General features: G+C 32.8%; 1 protein-coding gene and 1 long non-coding RNA gene across 2 annotated transcripts in view; one reads left to right on the top strand and one right to left on the bottom strand.

The window, feature by feature from the left end:
* LOC135839385 (uncharacterized) overlaps positions 1-12,223 on the bottom strand; it is a 28,340-nt gene extending 16,117 nt beyond the window's left edge. Inside the window, exon 1 of the mRNA XM_065355384.1 lies at positions 11,861-12,223. Within this exon, the coding sequence (XP_065211456.1) occupies positions 11,861-11,963 (103 nt within the window). The 5' untranslated portion in view covers positions 11,964-12,223. The remainder of the gene's footprint in view (positions 1-11,860) is intronic.
* On the top strand, positions 1,473-6,244 carry LOC135841565 (uncharacterized). The gene is made up of 4 exons (XR_010557946.1): positions 1,473-1,569; positions 1,649-1,807; positions 5,319-5,391; positions 5,591-6,244. It is a non-coding gene; the product is annotated as an uncharacterized LOC135841565 (long non-coding RNA).
* Positions 12,224-18,948: the final 6,725 nt, after the last annotated feature.

Below are 18,948 nucleotides of genomic sequence, written 5' to 3'. Positions count from 1 at the left end.
TGGTATACCACCGCGTATTATACCCTGCCCATCGATGACCATCTATGTTGTGCAATTTAGTTCTTCCTCAATCCAGTTCTAGAGTCTCTATACAAATCCAGTTCCTCTTTCACCTATTATATTCATCTCTCGCGATCTCATCGGCGCATATTGCAGCTTGTTATATGTGTATACTTTGAGGCTGCCTTGCCGCGTCAAATTCTTTTGTGAATTTTTTTCATACAAGGAAGTTCCTGGTAGTACTGTGGTACTGTGAATACGCAACGAGGAATTGAAAAAATTGCCATCGCGGGTGTGTCACGATTTACGAGTAGGTATACTTAATAAGGTTCACCGTCATAAGGGGTGTGTTTGACATGACCATGCTTTTGAATCGCAACGAGAAGGGGATCAATTTACGGAAATTTTTTACCTCTTGGTCTTGAAATTTTTTTATTCTCTGTTACAGATCGGTATAAGATGTGGCCAATCGTAGAGAACGTGTGCGTGTCCGGATTTAGTACTTCTATAGCTTTACTCTTAGCAACACGTCGTCGGAGATAATAGAAATAAAAATAATTATGGGATTTGCGATGTGATGTGAAGTGTATCTATCGTATCAGTTCGGCGGAAAATAACATTTATCGTGTAAACGCCAAAGAAGCTGAATAAACGCGGCAATGGCAATCGCAGACAATCATCTTCTTGCGTGCTGCGTTTTATATCAACGTACCAAGTATACCAAGAGTATTGGGTACTCACTATACTCAGTCTAGTGTACTTTAAGATATACCTCTGCCTACCAACCTACACATACATATACTTTGGTACTCTATGTGTGAGTGTATGGTTGGCTTACGTAACTTATTATGTGCCCATGCCTTATAGTACGTACAACAATACACATATACACACGTGAAATGCGATACCATCGATATGGAAGAATAGTTGGATACATTACATAAAAATATAGAGGCACGCTTATGTGGTTTAATTTTTCGGTAGAGGTACATCCATTACACCTGACTTCGTGTCTATGTGCCTACCTACCTACCTACCTACGCTGCGAATTCGCATTTGATAAAACTAACTGTACCTATCTTAAGTTATCATTGCGATTTGTTGTGCTATAGTTATAGTATTTTTTTTCTCAGATTGTTTTGTCCAGAGTGACGACTTTCTTAGGGTATACTGTTACGTTCTCATCGCATCGTGGCCAATTTAGGTATGAGCCCAGGAATACTGATTGGATTGACTCATGGAGGCTTGGAATGGTTGGCGCTGTGTTCATACGAAACGTTTGCTGAGAGAAGGGGAGCAGTGATATGCTTGTACCGGAGATTGATGGAAACAAAAAATTAGCCATTAGGATTTTGGTTCCAAGTGATTTGGTTGTAATACAAAAGAAATATTCGAACTAGAAGTGGGATTCTGATTCGTCAATTTTAATGTTTGGGTGACGAATTTTTGTAAATTTTAATTAATTTTCAGATATCTATTGAACTGAAACGGCGAGTGCAACTGAAAGTCAAGTTAGAAATGAAGCTAGAAAGCGAGAAGTTGTTTCTGTTTCCCTGTTTCAATAGATAGGTAAGCATCGGTAAAAGCCTAGATTGTTCTGATCAAATTTGGAGTAGGTACTCTCCTCTATTGTGTTGTATTATTATAGACAGATTTGAACTAATACGAAACCCTTCTGGATCCTTATTTCGTTTGCCGTTCGTATCGCTACTGAATTTTGAAGTTCTCAAGTGTTTCTACACATCTTTCATTGTGGAATCGAGAGCAAAATCGGAGGAAGAAGTTATACGCCAGGAGACCCAGAAATGTGCGTTCCCAAAGTACTTTTTCAATGATCTTTTTTCAGGGATGTTGACCGAAATCATCATTTTTTTTCGATTTTTTGCTATGGATCACAATTCGGTCGGAAAATATACTGGTTTGATCATGAAATTCATATATTAATTGGTTATGAGTTTTTCATCTTCATAATTTTAATTAATTGGTTTTTGGTTTTTTTATTTTTCTCATCACTTTCAATGTAAAACATTGCGATTTTTAGGATTTTTTTCCTATTTTCAAAATTAATTGAAATTGAGTGTAAAAATCGAAATAAATGTAGGTAAAAATGTGAAAAACTTATAACTAATTTCAAAATTTAGATCAGAGTTCAATTATTTAAATTTTCAAAATGAAATAATGAAGGGAAAACACAGAAAATAGACGAAAAATCACATGAAAAAATTGATCTTTTTTAGTTACAAATTTTTGTAAAATACTTACTTGTTTATCTACCGGTTATTGGTTAATTGTCCCTTGTTTTTTTTTTTTTAGTTCAGTCGCCAAAATTAAATTTAAAAAAAATTCTGAATCTTTGCTTATCTTCATGAGGGGAAAAAATACAAAATCGATAATAATTCGTTTTATTCAAAAAATTTGCTAAAAATTGTCACTTTTTTACGAAAAATTCCAAAATGTTTCACTTTTTTGTGTAAAAGTTACCTACCTAGAAGTCTCGTGGTATCACTTTTTTTTGCCAATAATTGCCATAGAGACCCGTTTTTGACAAAAATTTCCAAAATAGTATCACTTTCAGCAAAAATTTGCAATAAGCTTCATTTTTTTGCTGAAAAATGCTTAAAATCCCTGCATTCTGACGAAATTGACAAAGTTTTGCTTTTGACCAAAAATAGCAAAAAGTTGTACCTTTGCTTGGTCAAAATTGCCAAAAAGTGATTTTTTTGGCCAAACCAGCTTAAAAATTTCAATGTTTTGAAAAAAAATTTCTTCAAATTTTGTTTTTTAAATTGCGCAAAAGTCTTGCTTTTTTATCAAAGAAATGCAAAAATATATCTCACTTTGGGATAAAAATTTCGAAAGTCTCATTTTTGGCCATTAATGGCATAGAAAAGCTACTTTTTGCTAGAATTTTTAAAGTCTTGATTCTTCAAATTGGCGATTTTTCTACTTCTTAGGTACTCACCAAAAATTTCCAATAATGATTCATTTTTTTTGCTAAAAATTAGCCAGAAATCTCGTTTTTTTGCCAAAAATTTGCCAAAAAGCCTTTCCTTTTGTTATAAAATTGTAAAAATCTTGCAATTTTTCAAAAACTGCTAGAACTGCTCACTTTTTTTCTGTTTTATTTTGGGAAATAGGAGATGGATTTATTAACTGGGCAAGGCAAGGAAAAATGTTTAAAAAAAACGATTTCAAGAAGTGAAAAAATGATATTTTTGTGTGAAAAATTCATTTTTTTGGCTTCAAAATGTTATAGATTGTGTACCTACCTACGTATGATGATTTTTTTTTCTATTAATGATTTCAGTTGTGAAAAAGAAAAACAAACATGCTCGAGAGAAGAGAAAACAAAAGCTTTGAAAAATTCGTATGTATTTTGAAAAGTAAAAATGATTTTTTTTTTTGAGAAGATCATTGTTTTGGCTTCAAAATTTTAGAATTATTTGAATGTTGCTTTTTTTTTTTTTAGAAATTTCAAATTTTGAAATAGAAAAGCAAACAGGCTCGCTTGAACGAAGAGGAACAAAAATTTTCGAAAATTCGTATCTTGAAAAGTATAAAAAGCGGATTTTTTGTTTGAGGTTGGCTTCAAAACTTCAGAATTTGAATGATATTTTTTTCTAGAAATTTCAGTTGTGATTATGAAAAGCAAACAAGGCCAAGCAAACTGAAAGCAGAAAAAAATCGTTCAAAAATTCATAATTATTATACTTAATTCAAGTATGAGAATCAAATGTTGTGCAATCTGCTTCAACTATTTCAGCAGCATTTTCAACGAGACGAATTTTTCCTAAACTTTCAAATTATCACATTCAGATTTTCAAGTTCATGCAGACTTCATTTTACGATTTTCTTTTTAAATTTAGTCAATTTTCCAACTATTTTCAAAACACTTGGACAATTTTTCGAAATTTTGGCAAAATTTAGTTCAAATCATAAAATTTGATGGTTTTTACGGCAGATTTTTCAAATTTTTTTTGCAAAAATTTCGTCTAAGTATTCAAATTTATAAAATTTATTGATTTTTGTAGTCAATTATATTCTTCAAATTTTTCGAAAAATTTCACCCAAGTCGTAATTTTACAATTTTGAACAAAACGAGATCAATTTCTGAAAAGTTACCGAATTTCTGACGAGCTTTTAAGATGGAGGGGGGAGGAAGGGGGTAGTTCCGTCTCTGCTGCTTCCCTCCAAATTGCTTTAAAATCCTGATTTATGAATAAGCTGTAAGAATTTTTACTTTATTTCGATTGAATCCTGTTTTAACGATTCTGAAATTTTTTTACCCCCTCCACTCTCCTCCCAGTTTAAAAAATTCGGATTTACGTGTATGAATTTTGGGTCAAGGTCATCCCCATTGATCTGAAACCTTTACAATGTAACGACGAATTTGAGAGAATTTGGTTGATTAAAAATAAACAAAATCATAAAGCATAATTTTCTTCCTGTGTGGGTAATTTTTTTCTAGTAACCAGGTTTTTAAAAACATTTTCTGAAATTTACAAATTGGTGAAAAATTTACTTTTGAACTCACACTCTTGGAATTTTGTGATGACTACTTGAATTGAAACGTTTAAAATGGCGCCCAGAAAATACCGACTGAAGTTATGGGCGTCAATGTTTATTTTTTGTTTTTCCAGAGCCATTTTAAATTTCTGGAAAAAAGTGTTAAAAGTAGCTAGAAGCTCCAGAACTAGGTACCTACTCGTAAATATGCTGATGTGTGAGTGTTACTGTTGAATTGAAGTAATTATTCATATTTCATATTGGTTTGGTCCACTTTGCTCAGAAAAATTCAAATGTCATAAAAAAGTTTGAAAATAGTTCTTAAAACAGCTTTTTCGATTTTAAAATTTCAAAAAATTCATCAAAAATCCAAAAATGAACTGTAGCCAATGAAATTTTGCTTACGTGGACTCCAGGACATGTTTTTTCGGTCCACCTTGGTTTCGATCAAATCGGAGGGTGGAAGTTCAAAAACGTTTCTTTGTGAGCTTCTCAATTTGTATGGCCAGTTTTTATGAAAACTTTGGAAACTTGGTGATTTTCTGACTATTTGGTTGCAAAACCCTGAATCCCTTCTGTTCTTTAATCTGTGTCTCATACGTACATATTTCTGTAAAATTTATTGACTTATCACCAAAAAAATTTTGGGTTGATAGGTCAAAGTTTAGAAAATTTAGAAAATTACAGATTTACTAGGTAGTCCAAATTTTTTCATTACCCATATCAATTTTGTAATATTTAATTAGAAATATTTTAGTTTTTTTTATTCATTTTATTACATTTTTCAATTTAAAAAAAAAAATTGTTTTTAGATAACCCTGATGAATGAAGAAACCCTATAGAGAATCGAAGGAAATCATTTTGAAAACGTCGTGGTACTTTTAGGTAGGTAAATCATGCAATTGGTATCCGCAGCAGGTACCAGATTTCAACCACAGGATTTGTAAAAAAAAATTACACAAATAATAATTCGACAATTACAACAAAATACGAGTACTACGCTGCAACTCGACGTTAATGAAATAACCCTATCGCAACATTACACAGACCTTATCACATATACTTTTTTTTATTCTGTTTTTAGGCAAATGAATCGCATACCTGACCTACACCCACCTACGAGTATGTAAATCGTCTACCTCTCTCGCTAATTATCAAAAAATTAAACCCAATAATTTACACAAAGCGAAGAAGAAGAAGAAGAAAAATAAAGGATTAGAACAATTGTGCGATATGGGCAGCGCGGCGCTTCGTACCTAACATTTTAATTTCCCGTTTGACCTTCTTTTATTGGACCAGGACCGCAAAGTTGCAGTGTATAAATACGTTTTATACGCGAAAAAATAAGATAACAATGGCGTAATTAATTTCTTAAACAATGTTAATTAAGTGTTGTAATGAATCGCTTTTCTGTCATGAATGAACTTGAACTCTTTTTCACGAGGAAACTTTCAAAAACTGCTGGCCCAAGCAAGTGAGAAAAACCGCAATGGCGTAAATTTCCTATCACCCAATCGAATTAACACGACGTATTTGTGGACTTTATTTAGCTGTGAGCTCATATACTGAACATGAAGAGATGATCTTCGTCGATAGTACTCCACCAACGCGACGATGATGAAGAAAATTCGCGGTTTATGATTAATCAAATTACGTAAGAGTCGATCGCTGCAGATTGCAGATTATTCTTGTTCTTTTTTTTCACATCTTGATTACGCTGCCATTGTTTAATAATAAAGTCGTACATGAAAAACGAAACTTGTTGATATAATGCATTTTATACCTACCTTATGTTTAAGATTAAAGACATCGTCGAGAGAATCATCGCGTCGTTTAAAGTAGGGCGTCTCTCTCAACAGACACTCGGTTAATTGTTAACAGGTCAGTATGATGAATTCATTTGTCGCTTTTGATATAATCAAAGCAGGTAATTATGCGTTTTTTTTAAAACGCTCTCGTCTACATAATGAATACCGTACGCAGTACGCACCCACACCGATGATAATAATAACGAATACGTGTATATACGCAGGTGTAATATATGTATTTAGCTGTATTATCCTCGATGAAGTTTTTTATTCAGTGTCTTAGGTACCTACAGCCACAGCCGCGCACACGAGATTACATAAGGGGATAAATATATACAGATACACCGGCGACTCACACACACACAACACATCGTATAGACTGCAGAGACTTTCGATCCGTTGCGAATTAAAACACGGCTAGCAAATTAAGCAGATCTTTTGTAGTACATGGCGGAAATTACTATTTACAAGAGACCGGTGATCGTGATTTTGAAAATTCTACCATCGACGTACGAGTATAACTAGGTATCGATCTGAATTTATTTTAATTAAAATACGAGTAAGTAGGTACCTAACGCGTAGGTATATAAGGGGTCTTGGATTTACAATGGGTAAAAGTACCATCGCTCGTGATTAACATTTTTAATCATGTTCGCTCTATAGCTCAGTACGGAAGTTCACAAGCCAACGGTTAGGAAACGCGAAATAAAACTCGTCTATATGAGAAATCATCGAAACCAGTTACGCGTACCTTACCTACATCTTGTTGTATTCGTATTTTGGTGATAATTGTTCTACGACCGGGTCCGTATACCTACTATCATTGTATTGTTTTGGGAAATAATTCATTACCAGTTTTCTATTGTAGGTATATACATTTGTTCGAGATTATTAACGAAAAAAAATTCGTGATTTTTCTCTTTAGCCAGGGGCTAGGGTAAGGTGACGAGTCGACGCGACGACGTTGAAGGCTGGAGTCTTCCTGGGCGAGATTCTTTTAGACTGTACGTTTGCAATTTGCATATACGACTATACGTCAATGGTGTGAAAAAGATCGATGCCTGGATGAGGATGAAGCAGCAGACACGAGTTTTCGTGACTCGTTCGAGATGCTGACCATTGATATGGAACATGGTCGCATCTCCAAGTGTCGTACGTCTTGTGATCAATTTTCTCTTTAAAGTATAGTGACCATTTTTACTATACATAGAAATACTTTGTAAAGAAAGTTTAAGTTGTACTAAAACTTTACGCTTAGTTAATAGGTTCGCGAGCGTGGAATATATTTTCTTATCTGTACAAGTCCGATTTGACGAACACGTGCTTTGGTCATCAGTTGGAGGATTATAATACACGCTTACTCGATAATTTTTAGTACATATTGGAAAAGGGTAATGTGTTTAATCTGCGTAAAAGTTGTTTTTTTCAAATTTTAGAATTTTTTTGATTTTTTTTTTTTAAAGCTAGGAACCTTAATGAATTAGTCTGAGAAAGTGCTGTGTGACAGTGTGACTCCCAAAAAGAGGTTGAGACTTCCAAAAAATTCAGTTTGTCGCATTTATCTCGCCAAAAGAAAATCCTATCGAAAAAGCCCCTTGCAATTTTTCGAATAACCCCTACTGCATGCTAAGGGGCGGGAGGGGTGAACCAAGAAACCCCTTACGAAGAAGCTATAATTTCAGCTGTCCAAATTCATTTTTCGAATACCTATTTGAAAGTCTAAATTTGACATCCTAAATCAAATTTAAGTAGATGATAACCTTTTATTTAATTATTCATTCAACAAAAAATTATGAAGATTAGTGATTTAGTCTTAGGACTATGATATTAAATCATCCATTAGGGAGTCTCCAGCACGATTTTCAACTACTCCAGAATTTTTAAATTTTCCCAAAAGGCGTGGCAATTAATTTATGCATGCTGAAGATCGAGTTAAGGTTTATTCCTGACCAATTTACATGTTTTATTAACATTTGAGTCGATTCCTAGACGGACCAGACTTGTCGAGGGCGTTTTTTGGACCAGTTATTCGGTCATTTTGGAGGGGGGGAGGAGGGGGCACGCTCATTTTTGAAAAATCCAAGTTCATAATTTTGTCGTGCTCCCTTCCCATTCCAAATATCCCGAAACAATTCGATTTTTGCCTTGTTTGTTTAAAAAGTCCTCTCTTTGTCCCAAAATTGCAAAACAAAAGTGCTGTTTTTTTGCCAAAGCTTGCTTACGAAGTTCTGTTTTTTTTTGTTGCCAAATTTGCCTGAGTCAAAAAGGGTCAATCTTTGACAAAGTAGTCAAGAAGCGTCCATTAATGGCACAATTGGCAAAATACGCCATTTTTGTCACAAATGCCAAAAAGTGTCAATTTAAGTCAAAATTGTCAAAAAAGTGTCCATTCTTGTCAAAAATGCCAAAAAGTGTCTATTCTTGTCAAAAAATGACAAAAAGCGTCAATTTAAGTCAAAATTGTCAAAAAAGTGTCCATTCTTGTCAAAAATGCCAAAAAGTGTCTATTCTTGTCAAAAATGTCTAAGTGTCAATTCTTGTCAAAAATGCCAAAAGCGTCCATTCTTGTCAAAAATGCCAAAGTGTCCATTCTTGTCAAAAATGCCAACAAGTGTCTATTTTTGCCAAAAATGCCAAAAAGTGTCGATTCTTGTCAAAAAATGCCAAAGTGTCAATTCTTGTCAAAAATGCCAAAAAAGCGGCAATTCTTGTCAGAAATGCCAAAAAGTGGCCATTTTGTCAAAAATGCCAAAAAGTGTCTATTCTTGTCAAAAATGCCAAAAAGGTTCTATTCTTCTCAAAAATGCCAAAAAGTGTCTATTCTTGTCAAAAAATGCCAAAAAGTGTCCATTCTTGTCAAAAATGTCAAAAGTCCGTTTTTGTCCAAAATGTCAAAAAAAGTGTCCATTCTTGTCAAAAATGCCAACAAGTGTCTATTCTTGCCAAAAAGTGTCGATTCTTGTCAAAAAATGCCAAAGTGTCAATTCTTGTCAAAAATGCCAAAAAAGCGGCCATTCTTGTCAAAAATGCCGAAAAGTGTCTTTTCTTGTCAAAAAATGCCAAAGTGTCAATTCTTGTCAAAAATGCCAAAAAAGCGGCCATTCTTGTCAAAAATGCCAAAAAGTGTCTTTTCTTGTCAAAAATGCCAAAAAGTGTCTATTCTTGTCAAAAAATGCCAAAAAGTGTCTATTCTTGTCAAAAATGTCAAAAGTCCGTTTTTGTCCAAAATGTCAAAAAAGTGTCCATTCTTGTCAAAAATGCCAAAAAGTGTCCATTCTTGTAAAAAAAGCCAAAAATTGTCCATTTTTGTCAAAATGGTCAAAAAGTGTCCATTTTTGATAAAATTGCCAGCGCAAGGATCACTTTTTGCCAGAATTGTCAAACAGTATTTTTCTTGTCAGGATTGCCTAAAAAATTCTGTTTGTGCCAAAATTATCAAAAAATTCACATTTTTCGTCAAAATGACGAAAAGTTGTAATGTTTTTTATGAAATTCTCAAGAAGTGGTTTTTTTTTAATAAAATAGTCGAATGGTTTTAGGTTTTGTCAAAATTGTTAAAAAATTCGTGCCTTTTTGCTAAAACGTCCAAAAAGCATTGATTTTTGCCTTGCCTGCGAAAAAGTCCTCTTTTTGTTTCAATGTTCTCCAACCTGTTACCTATTTTTAGAAAATTGCTTAGGTAAAACTTTTTTTTTGTAAAAATTTCATTTTTTTCACCCAAATTCTTTAATTTTTTTAGTTTTTATGGCAATTTTTCGATACTTTTGGTTTTGATTTCATTTGAGGACGTTTTACAGTTCTGTGTGCCACTACAAGAAAAGCTCAGAGTACGTATGTATGTATTTATCCAACAAGCAAACATTATGAACTGGCAATCTCTCATTTGAACGAAACGAAACCAAGCTAAATCGATAGAGCATGCTCTCAAGCTTCAGTAGCCAGAATTTCAATTGATCAAGTCCTTTTTTTGATTTTTGACAAATTTTTGGATACTTTAAAAACCCCCTCAAAGAAATGTTTCGAGGACAATTTTTGAACTTTTTTTATGAAATGTAATTTTTTTTAGTAAAATGAACCAATAGATATGAAAAAATTTATCTTACATACATCAATAATTACTAGTTTTGGGCCATTCTTCAGCCTCTGGCGAGTTTTCAAATTTCTCCAGAAATTTCAAATCGCTTTGGAAAGTTTAAAAATGAACTTTACAACTTTCTAATACTTTTATTTGATGCTTTTTAAACATATTCTCGACTGTTTTAGGTGGTTAAAGAGAAATTCCAGAAATGCCAGTTCAAAAGTGAATTTTTTGACCAATTATTTGTAAACTCCAGAAAATATTATAAAAATCACATTTCAATTTTTGGACTTTCCAGAACAATTTGAAATTTTTTGGAGAAATTTGAAAACTCGCTGGAGGCTTTACTTTGGCCCAAAATATTATTAATATAGAGTGTCTTTGCTCAGAAGAATTTTATTCTATGAAAAACTTTAAGAATTGCCCTTGAAAAAGCTTTTTTGTATTTTTGAAATTTTCAGAAAATTGCCAAAATTTTAAAGATGAGCTTTAGAACTTTAAATTTTTGTTACATAGGTTTCAGGACATGCTTTTTCCATCTATCTTTTTTGGAATTTCATCATTTTGAGCCATTCTGGAGCCTCCAGCGAGATTTTAGATTTCTCCAGTAAATATAAACATAGTAAATATGCTGGTCAAAAAAACATTTTTGAAGCTTATGCTTGGAAATCTTCTCAAATGTGGATATAATCGTTTAAATGGTTCAAAAATTAACCATAACTCAATTCCTAAGTATCCAAAATTATTTCTGGAGAAATCAAATGTTGCGTTGGAGGCTCCAGAATTGCTCAAAATAGTGAAAATCAGTTTTGGAGAGTTGATACTTATTGGTTTTATGACTATAATCATTTTTACTGATTAAGTTGTAAGTATTTGAAAAAAAATTTTTTTGAAGAGTTTTCAAGAATTCGCTCAAAATCTAAAAAATACGTCTCTGTTCAAATCGAGGCCAGAAAAAACATATTTTCTACATTTCTGGACATATCCTTGGTCTTATGAAAAATTTTACGAGACCTAGTCGATTCTAAATTCAATTTTCTACAACTTTCGTTGCTATACATTTTTTTCCAAAAATGTAAAAATGGCTGGAAAAAATAGCAGAGTTGCCATTTTGGAGGCCAAAAACGTTTTTTTTTTTTTTTTTTTTTAATGTTTGGGGATATTTTGGGATTCCGTAGCTTTTGAAGGTTATCTACCCCCCCCCCCCCCATCCCTGAACCGTAGAAACTTCAGTATTTCGATCAGAATGGTATTACTGACCACAATATTGAGAATTGTTTTAATAGGAATTCTCTCGATACTGTCATGGAACTAGTTCCATGAGTACTGTAGGTAGGTACTCAAAAAAATAGACCTTACATTTATTTTATTTTCATTATAAAATACCAAAAAACTTTCGAATTTTTCAGCCCGAAAAAACGCTACACGAACAGAAATCGGAGTAATCAGTGTTAACGGTGCAACTTACCCCTAACTAACGAGCTGGGAGCGCAGAAAATCCAATTTTCGAAACATAATACAACGATAAAAGCCCGAATCACCGAACAATGAATACAGTTTCTTCGTATCATATTTTTTTTTCAAACACTAAAAAAAGATTACGGAAATTGTAAAATTTCTAAAAAAATCACATCCGTCGAACGAGTAACACGTTCACGTTCACGCACTGGAAAAATCATTAACCGCACCACATCGCTGGACGATTGATCATAAGCAGCTCGCAGTACGAATGGTACTAATGGTTGGCAGCCGTCGCCACGCCGGTTCAGGTATGTTGGTTGTTTGTGGCTGCATGTACGATCAAGATTTACACCTCCACGTGTGACTGAAGTGAACCGAACCGAACCAAAGCAAACCAAACGCCGTTCGGCAAAAAGAACTGCTTTGCTTTTACCCTAATTAAGATTAAGCTGAAATAAACGACGGACCGTTGTAATTGGTTGTAAAACTCACAATCAGTAATCCGTAATGTTGATTATTTGTGCGGTTACAGGTGACACAATTTCAATTTGTCAGATTGTTGCACATTGCGATGAAAAAATACCTACTTATCTGCTCGAGACTCGAGTCGACGACGTCGATTAAGCGGTTATCATATTTTTCGCCTTGGCTGGATAATTGATGTGGAACCAGACAACGATACATATTTATGGTTGACTAAAATTTTCTAATGAGGTGTGAGTAACTAAGTCGTTGCTCTTACTGAAGAATTCGGCGAATGATTATTGATTGGTTAGTAATTACGAAGTACCAACGCATTCATTACTCGTATATCTTTGGAAGTGATTTCAGAATTTTTATTTGAGAGGTTTTGTTTTATTTGCGAATTATTTACCTGCCAGAATTACATATTTGAATTTTTAGTTTTACCGAGAGATTTTTGTATTTCACAGGGATCAACTTCACGTTTGGATGAACTTGATTTTGAGACGTCAATAAGAACACAGTTGAAATGTGCAAGATTGGATTAGAAATAAGAATTGATTAAAGTCAAGTTCACAACTGAAACAAACGTAATGTTTATGCATATTTTTTTTCCTTTAAATTGATCATTCTTAAGTTTGTGCCCACTAACGTTTGACTATCGAGAATTATTCTCATCTCGACTGGATTCCTGCGAAAAATGATTGGATCTGATCAGACTCGGATATTTCTTGGATCCAATTTGACCTGATTACGTCTGGTAAGATCAAAATTTTGATCGAATTATATTTGTTCAAACCTGATCAGACCCAATGGAGGAGACCTTATTGGCTTGACCAGATCTGATTAAACCTGATCAGATCTGAAGGTATTTTTTGATCAACCTTTGATCTTCCCGGCTTGAGCCCAAATTTTTCCAAATTTGAAAAATTCTGAATTTTTTGAATTTTTTATTTCAGTTTAGGTGGTTGTTTGACATTTTTAGTGCTTTCATATGATCGCTTTCAGGTCATTAAAAAGGTTCAAAGTTCATGTTGGTCAAATGCTATAGTTTTCAAAATATTCATTTTTTTCTTCAAAATACGATGATAATTTTGTAATCATCTCCTCAAGATGGTAAAATTAAAATTGAACAACTGATTTACATTCAAACGTACGTAGTCAACCTAAGCTTAAATTTTTTTTTAAAATTTCGACACCCTAAATTTTAGAAATTTTTGAAACTTTGAGTTCAAGCTATGGAAGGGGGCTCAAACGTTGGCCAAAAATTTGAAACTTTCGCTGCAATTTATTGAGGTTATTTGGCCATGATTTTTTGCTTGGGTCCATCAAAATTCGAAAAAAAAGTTGGAAAACGACCCACCTTAGTAGATCACTGAAACGAAAAATCATGTTTTAGGTTCAAAAAAGTCTTAAAATTGTTCAAAAATTGAGAAAAAAAAGTCAAACTGAATCGGGAATAAAAAATATTATGAATTTTATCTCAAGTAATGATTTTCTGTGACTTGAGAATTTTCAAATCAGAAAATTTTGAATCGAACTGAAAATTTTTATGACCTTTTATTCTCATGAATGTTTTTGAAAAAAAAATTATCATTTTCGTGTCTTCTTAATTTTTTGGTCGATTGAAAAGATCAAAGGACGATTTTCCCAACATCTGAGAAGATTGTTGTTCTTGTTTGTTTTCATGCTCTAATTTTGTTGTTTTTTTTTAGCAGTTTCGCTTTTTTTTTTAAAGCTGAAACTATGATTTCTTATCACTTTTACACCGTTCTTAGAAAAAAAAACACAAAAATGTAGCTCCGTAATTTTCCCATCATCTGATTCGGATTATCAACTTTTTTTTTTGGGCAAAGTTTGAATTTCCGAATTGTTGATCCTAAATCCAAATCATGACTTTTTTCAAGCACAAATCATTTTTTTGCGAATTTTTCTTTGAAGTAAAAAATCGTATCTTGATTAAGGTATTTTTCGAATGAAAAAATGTTTTTCCTGCGTTTGATTATTAAGCCTGCAATTTTTGACCTTTTTCTTGATTAAAAAAAAAAACTGTTTTGAGTTCCCCCCTTTTTAGGACCAAAGTAGGGCTTCACTATAACTCCCCTCTCCTCCCCTGACGGAATAATTCATGATTTTTGATTAAAATTGTGATTTTTTTGTAATTTTTTCTAATTCCTACTTACTTGAATACCTACAGGGTGCCCAGAAATATCGAGTACCCCTAAAAAAGTTTTCTACTAAAATACTTTGGTTGGTCACGTTGCCAACCTATATTTTTAATGAAAAACTTTCTTTAGGTACTCGATATTTCTGGGCACCCTGTACATGTTTTTTGAAGCAAAATAAGTTGGTAGGTACCTTATTGAGTTTTTTGTCTGATTGAAACATTCTCAACATAGGGGTAACGGCCCTATTCTTTTACCCCCCTAAGGACATATCTTGAAATTTCTTCTGACCTAATGAAGCTAGAGAAAAACTGAAATCAGCAAACATTCGTTGACAAGATTCAGTGTTTGCCAAAAGTTTAATTTCATTAGGTTCGCCAGAAAAATTTTTTTTTGCAAAAAAACGAGTTCGCAATTTTTTTTACCCCCATTCGCTATTTCGTTTACCCCCGTTCGCTATTTTTTTACCCCCCAATTTTTTCTGTGTTTTCAATAGTAACAATATAGATTCAACGTTTCCTGACAAATTATTAATTAATCATGCCAAAAAGTGCCCTTTCCGGTATCATTAGTGTATTCATTACTTGAAAACCTGATTGAGAATAAAATTGAGAATTTATAACGATTATTTGTGCAAATTTTCAAAAAAAAAATTTAATACACGTATTTTTGGACTCTAAAATTCCTGGACCACCAGATGAACGCATTTTTTCACAAGAAACTATTTTTTAGACATTTTTTGCGGATATAGATGGTGAAAGTTCCTGCTACAATTTTCTGTTTCCATGTTATTGCTATACTTAAGGTCTTCAATTTTGTTCCCGTTTTTGTTTTGTTTGCTTTCACAGACAACCTATATTAGAGGGGTATCAATCATATTTTATTCAATTTTTTTGGTTGATTATTTACATTGATGTAATCAACTGTAGAAAGTGTTTTTTAGACAATATTATTTACAAAAGTTCAGAGCCATACATTCAAAACTTCCCCAAAAATGAATAAAATTTATATCACGCCTTTAAACGGTCTTCAGCGAGCAAAAATTCTGAAAATAGTGGGGGGTAAAAAAATTAGAGAACAAAAATTAATATGGATTTTCTATTTTTTTACCCGGTAAAAAAAATAGAAAACTGGGCTTCAATCGTTCCCTATTTTTTTACCCCCTCTAAAAATTTTTAGAAAACAATTTTGATGAAAACTAACCAGTTCATCTAATAGACCAGAGCGTGTAGAATTCAGCGATGTACTCATGAACTCATTTTGATGGAAATTAGTGCGTCCAATCCTTAAAATCAAAACACACTTTTTTAAAATTTTGTTAAGAAAATCGACTAAAATTCACATCACATTTTTCAAAGTCCCCTGAACCATGAAGATTAAATGGAAAATGCAGTTTTTCAAGGGCATTGTGTTCCAAAAGAACCACAAAACATGTTGATATGGTTTTCAATTCGATTCATGACTTTGGTGGCTTATTTTTCAGAAAATCCTTGGGGGGTAAAAAAAACTAGAGAGGGTAAAAAAAACTGGGCCGTTACCCCTAGTTCTTTTCTGAAGACCTACAAAAGGCCAAATCATAACTTTATTACCTTCTATGACTTTTTTTCCAGACTCAAAATCATTATTTGTCAAATTTTTTCCTTTTAACGAGGGGTTTTGAAGCAAAAATCTTGATTTATTTGTACTCATGAGTGAAATTAATTTTTCTCTACATCTGATTATGACTTTGAACTTTCTGTTTCTTCTATTCTTTTATCTGTTTCGAATTTTTTATTCACGCCAAACGATAATTGAATCGGTGGGTGCAGAAAGGGGCTAAGTCCATTTTCGCACTTTTCAGGAATTAAAAAAAACTGATTTATTTGAAAATCAAAAATTTTTGATAAATATGCTTAAGGTCATTGAAAGAGGACCCCAAGACACAATTTTTAGCACTGTTTATAAAAAAAAATATTCACGTACGCCGACGCTGTTGCTGCCTAAACAAATGGGACTTAGACCCTTTCTTTTCTGCACCCAATCGACAAAATTTCTTTTGAAATTGCTCGGGCACGAATGGGGCTTGATTCTACATCTAAGTACATCATTTAGACTGCTATCTCGTTTAAATTGACCAAAAATCCCCTGAGGTATCAGACTTTTTGCCGAAGTTGTTAATTTTTTCATCATTTTTTAGTTCAGAGATTAACTTAAATTTCAAAAAATGGTCTTCTCAAAAATGTTAGTTATTTTTCAAGGAATTTAAAAAATTTTACAAAAAAGTCATAAATACGGATCCGCCCTTTTTCTGAGCCCAAATACCACTTTCCCGGCAGTTTTGTGGAAATCTGACATCACCAGTCGATCCACCGTACTTTGAAACCCCTCTATCCGTGAAAAAAAAAAAAATTTCCAAAAATGTGACTTGGTCCCTTCTGCACCCACCGATTCAATTTTATTACAAAATTTATTACGATCCATTCTTTTCAGATTTCAAATTTTCCAATTTTTAAAAATGTGTCGTCCTGATTTTTGAACTCTTTATTTCAATCAAATCATGATTTTTTGGAATTTTCTACTCTGCTGAAATTACGTATTTTTTGATTTTTGATTAAGAATCGTGATTTTATACCTAGTTATTTGTGTTTCGATATTGCGATTTATTTCATGGCCTATGAAACTGATAAATATTTCTCAATTTTAGTAAAATCTACGAAAGAGACGATCTTTTTCATTTATAAATAAAGATTGTACCTAAAAATGTCAACTTTTTCAAACGTAATTTTTGACTCAATCGTTCAAACTTCAAATCAGAAATCAGATTTTCATTTCGATCAAACGATGAATTTTCCAATCTGTGAAGTCGGAACCTAGATCGTAATTTTTCCATTACTTTTAAACAAAAAATGGAGCCTTTTCTTTGTTTTTAATTGAGGTGAAAATATTTTCATGAAAAAATTTTGTCGACTTTTGGTTCCAAATTTTACTTTTTTCTTGATTTTTTAACCAGTTTTAAGATTTTTTTAAACCCCAAAACTAGATCTTTATCGTAACTTTTTCGTATATAAGTATACTTAACTTTCTGAAAATGTCCAACTCCAACCAAGATATTCTGGTTGTACCTATTGTTACCTACTTATATAGGTAAGTAAGTAATTTAGTTTCTGATTTCAAAACCTAACCTTTTGGCTTCTCTCAGCTTTGTTTATTCGAAGTGAATTCGAAATAAGTGTAAACTATACTTAGGTAGTGGCTTTGTTGCTTGGGTTGTACTCCATAGATAACTTTCAAAATTATTGTGATTTCTGATTTCTCTTTACAATTAATAGCATGATTTTCAATTTAAAAAAAATGGTTGCTTAAACATTTCAAAGGCACACTTGGCAACACTGATTTTTTGTAAATAAAAAATAAAGAACTTCTTATCTTATCAAACTTTGCCAAAAATTGTCAATATTGTCAACTATTGTATTTTTGTCAAAATGTGATCAAAAGAAGTTATTCAACTGGGTTTTCCATTCGTCATCGGTTCTTTTTAATTTTTACATACCAAGGCACCTTTTTCATATCTTATCGTTCGTGTCGATAACTTTTGTTCGGATTTCGCCAAGCGAGTGTTGTCATTGTGATGAATGTGATGATTCATTGATTCAAAATGTCGTTTTTCATGTCCATAGTTGATTTTAATTTCATTTCGCATAATGTCAATTCTTCGTGTAGATTTCGGATTTCGTCTTCGTGTGCTTTTAAACTTAGCTAACTTAGGTAACTCAAATGTTTGTCATTTTTGTGCAGAATCCACGTGTTCGAAGCTAACTCATCGTTTTATTTCGTTGGTGTTTCGTTAACTCGCGATGTACTTCTACAAACGAATTTGCAGACATGAATTTTGACGATGGACTGTTCATACGTTCGACCAGAAGATATTAATTTGCATGATGCTGAATCCATTCTCTACGTTGAAATCATTTCCAAGCATCCAGTACAAGTAAGACTTGAGAGAAATGTTTACATTATACGATTGTTGTATCTGTACAAGATGATGAGATCTCCTAAAAGGGATCGTATAGAAAGAAATTACCATTGATGGTATGAACATCGAGCTTCTGGTATTATTGATAGATATGCATTTACATTATGTACCTTTCATAAGTTTCGTATATTTTAGCTCACTTCCAAGTTCCACCTTGTCCTGCGGGTATTGAAAATTAACCGTTGATAGTGTTACCGAACGAACGTTATATTCGAGCTATCATTTAATTACTCATTCTACGGGCCGTTTCTCTTTTCCATCTAGAGTCATTTGTCGTAACCGTTTATGAATTAGAAATTAACTTTGAAAAATCTTCAGTACCTAATCTATACGAAGTAGTAAGAGTATAGGTAAGTATTCTGCAACTTTGCATTTTGAATTGTTTTGCTCTCATTTCATAGAAGTAATTGCCTACGTTAATAGGCTCTTTGATGGAAATTTTGTTAATTTTTTACA

This window comes from Planococcus citri, chromosome 3, assembly GCF_950023065.1.
Source record: "Planococcus citri chromosome 3, ihPlaCitr1.1, whole genome shotgun sequence".
Classification (NCBI taxonomy): domain Eukaryota; kingdom Metazoa; phylum Arthropoda; class Insecta; order Hemiptera; family Pseudococcidae; genus Planococcus; species Planococcus citri.
Note: the sequence above shows the minus strand (reverse complement) of the source record. Positions and strands in the feature narration are given on the sequence as shown.